This window comes from Falco naumanni, chromosome 5 (genome assembly GCF_017639655.2).
Source record: "Falco naumanni isolate bFalNau1 chromosome 5, bFalNau1.pat, whole genome shotgun sequence".
NCBI lineage: Eukaryota > Metazoa > Chordata > Aves > Falconiformes > Falconidae > Falco > Falco naumanni.
Genome location: NC_054058.1, coordinates 6,683,357 through 6,686,888, shown reverse-complemented (window position 1 = coordinate 6,686,888; position 3,532 = coordinate 6,683,357). Strand labels below are relative to the sequence as shown.

At 41.3% G+C, this 3,532-nt stretch overlaps 1 protein-coding gene across 1 annotated transcript; it reads right to left on the bottom strand.

Moving 5' to 3' along the window:
- Window positions 1–251: 251 nt before the first annotated feature.
- On the bottom strand, window positions 252–3,006 carry GPR15 (G protein-coupled receptor 15). The gene has a single exon (XM_040595706.1). The coding sequence runs from the start codon at window positions 2,973–2,975 to the stop codon at window positions 1,869–1,871; it is 1,107 nt and encodes a 368-aa protein (XP_040451640.1). The 5' UTR covers window positions 2,976–3,006; the 3' UTR covers window positions 252–1,868.
- Between the last annotated feature and the right edge of the window lie 526 nt (window positions 3,007–3,532).

Below are 3,532 nucleotides of genomic sequence, written 5' to 3'. Positions count from 1 at the left end.
GCTGTTAAGTAGCCTTAAAAATCTCTTATTTATTGTTAAAAATCTTTTACTTACTGCAATTCACATTTGTTTCCGTGTATTTTGTTTTATCACTTAGTGATGACTTCTGCCTCTAGTCACCACCTTTGTGGGTTTTGTGAAAGCTAGTTCAAAAGCTTCAAAGGCTAAGTGCAAAAGAGAAGAGAGAGGAAAAAATTAAAAATCAGGAAATGTGAAAGGAGAGTTTCTAACAGTCTTCTGACTTAGTCACATTACACATCCTGGATGCTTTATGATACTGATTTATTATGTTTATGACAAGCAGTATTATATTAGGCTAAACATTTAAGACAGACAACAGAATATGAGATAACTGCAACACAGCCACAGTATTCCAGTCCTGTTGGCGGTTTAATACTTCTTTTAACTGTGCACTTAAAAACATTGTACCCTGGTTTCTTTCTTTTAAGCAAACATTTCTATCAATGATTGGCATTTAGAAGGATATGAAAGATTTAATAAAATACATGTAGTCAGCTTTATAAAAGTCCTGTACCAGATTTCTGATGAGCTGCTTAACTTCTTGCTCCACATTTGTTCAGCTTGTAAATCTTGGAAGTACTGCAGCCATTAAAAACACTGAGATTTCACTGTTTCGCCACCTCATTTGCCGTCACACTTGAAAGCGGTTGGGCAAGTGTTATCTTCCCCACAGCATATTAAATGCAAGACCTCTGCATTTCCCAAAGGTTGGTGGATAAGAATGAGCAAACTTTATAGAGCTGTTTTATTTACAGAGTTCAGCCATGTAAATGAACTAAAATATTGGTCCTTTTAAATTCCTTTTCCATGAGCATCCCTGCACCCAAGTTTTCTCAGCATTCTCTGTGATTTTCTGTGCTTCTCATGGAGAATCCCTCAAATGTTCGTGAAGTTCTGGCTGATTTAGATTGTGAGGCATTTGACTGACTCCAGTGGGAGAAAGTAGCCCTCCTGTATATATATGTCTTTACATAAACCAGTTGCAGCTAAGCAGAGCAGACCTGCACTTTTGAGTGGCACACAATGTTGTACTATTATATAACAACCCAAGCAGTCAGAAATTGTGTCACATGCTCAGAAAAGTCTTAAAAAGCACAAGTGTTTTTTTGTTGGGTTTCTTTTTCCTTTAAGAAAACAGTTAAATGTGGGATCTCTTTTGCTTGTTTTCTGGTTTCTCTGCCTTCAAGTTATCTTTTTTTCTGAAATCACAGGGGCTAGGAACTTACGGTAATTACTGTGATAGAAACTAAGATTTAATGCCATAGTAAGAAGCTGAGATTTAAAGAAGAGCGCACAAGACTCAAGTTATGATAACTGGTAACACACAAATTCAGTAGAACATTGGCTTTCTAAATTCAGAAAACCTTGAAAAAACCAGAAGTGGTCAGGTTGGTTTGAGGACATTGTGACACGTTCATGGGTAAGCTAGGAACCTAAGAGAAGAAACACTTCTGTTGTGTTGTTTTTCTTGCTCTGTGCAGAGTAAAAACCTACATACATTTAGGTTCAAAGGTTGCCTGGACACAACTTTGACTGAATCACATGATTCTTCTCTGTAGTTTGTAGCACTTCGACTGGGGTTCTAGTGTAAGCATTTGTGGATCTTTCTCCGTGCAATGGTTTCAGATTTACATCATGCTGTGACACAGCGATCATTGTGAACCTTAATTCTGTGGTTAAGGTTTTTTATTCCATCTATCTGCATTTAAAGGGAAGCAGCGTTCCTCCCACCTGAAGTGCTGGCTGCACTTGCACCTCTGTCTCTTGTTGCTTCTTTTCAGTGTCTTTTTATTTTTTTTTCCTGCCATCTTTGGAGAGATTCCTTCCTCTGCAGTTCTGGATCCTAGTTAGAGGGACACAGAGCGCTTCCTCTTCCTGCTGGCATACTCCCCCACACCAAAATTGGATAAGGAGTGGCTCAGACGAGTGTCCAGAGTATCAGAGTTGTTGCTGCTACTGCTGATTTTCACCCGGGGGCACAGGCACCGGAGCATGGCTCTGCGGATGTAGTTGTCAAAGCAATAGTAAATGAAAGGGTTGGCACAGCTATTGGCAAAAGCGAAAGGGCTGCTCACCTTCATGCCCAGCTGGGCAACCATGTCAAGAAAACAGTCAGGCTGCTTCAGGAGTCCCAAAAGGATGGCCATGAGCTTGAAAAGATTGAAGGGAACCCAGGATATAACAAAAGCTGCCACTACAATGAAGACTATCTTGATGGATTTTCTCAGTTTCTTATCATGTTTCCCAGCTCTCTGATAATGCACACAGAGTCTCTTGGTGATGGAGCAGTAAAAGGTTAAGATACTCAACAGTGGAAAGAAGAAGGCCAGGATTAAAAGCATCAGTGACATGATTTGTTTGGCTTCTGTTATGGCTTTGTCTGTGCAGTAAGTCTTTCCATGGTGCTTCTTCAGTTCTCTGGACAAAAGGGTTGGCATCCCTAAGCAGCAGGATAATAACCAGACACAGATGCAGAGTCCACTGGAATAAGATCTTGTTCTGACCCGTCTAGCAATAGAGGGATGCATGATAGCAAGGTATCGGTCAGCGCTCATACAAGTGAGGAGAAGGATGCTGCAGTACATGTTGACTGAGATGACATAGGAACTAGCTTTACACAGGAAAGATCCTACCCTCCAGTTCCCGTCCGATGCCTCCTTGTCCACCCAGAATGGCAGCGTGATGAGGAAGATGAAGTCAGATGCAGCGAGGTTGATGATAAAGACGTCGATCAGCCTCTGGATCCGTTGCTTGAAGACCAAGGCTAGTATCAGGATGGAGTTGCCAACAATGCCCACCAGGAACACAGTAGTGTACAGGATAGGGAGGAAAGTAGACATATGTTCCAGGTGCTGATACTGGCAGTTGTCATCGTAGTAGTAGTCATAGCTGAAAGTGACTGAAGTCACAGGCGAAAGCTGGGCGAGTTCCATTTCTGGCCAAGCTGTCATCATCCCTGCTCTGAGGAAGACTCTGAGATCCCCCTACCCTTCCCCTCAAGGTCTTATTTAAGAACGTTAAAGCAAGTGAGCAGGAAGGAGTGGAGAGAGGGAGGAGAAAAGTGGTTTTGGGGGGGTGATTTGTATGCTTTTAGCCAATCGCACAGGCAGTGGACTAGCAACAGGAGTCTTGATTAGTGAAAAACCTGTCTTCAGAATAAACACTTGCTTCTTTTTTTTTGTATCAGTTTTAGCTTTACTGATTTTATCTTCATTTTACATTTGCCTATAAGCAAACCAGGTTTGGGTTTTGCTTTTATTTTGGGGGAAGGGAAGGCAGTTTTCAAGATTCTGAACTTTTGGGGACAGGATATTGCTAGTTTGCAGAGATTCGAGATTGTACCAGCTCAGAAAAAATCAGAGAACAGTGAATTCATGTGCCACATTCTTTATCTTTACTCAAAACATTTTGTATAAATTGCTTTTTGGGGCAGGCTCAACTTTTCTGAGGCTTGGAGGTTTGTACTTTCTTTGTCCATTTATGGTTGTTTTCTGTTGAGAGTAATCCTCTC

Excerpts from the sequence above, each read along its gene's own strand:
- GPR15 (XM_040595706.1), bottom strand. The coding sequence starts at position 2,975 with ATGATGACAGCTTGGCCAGAAATGGAACTCGCCCAGCTTTCGCCTGTG.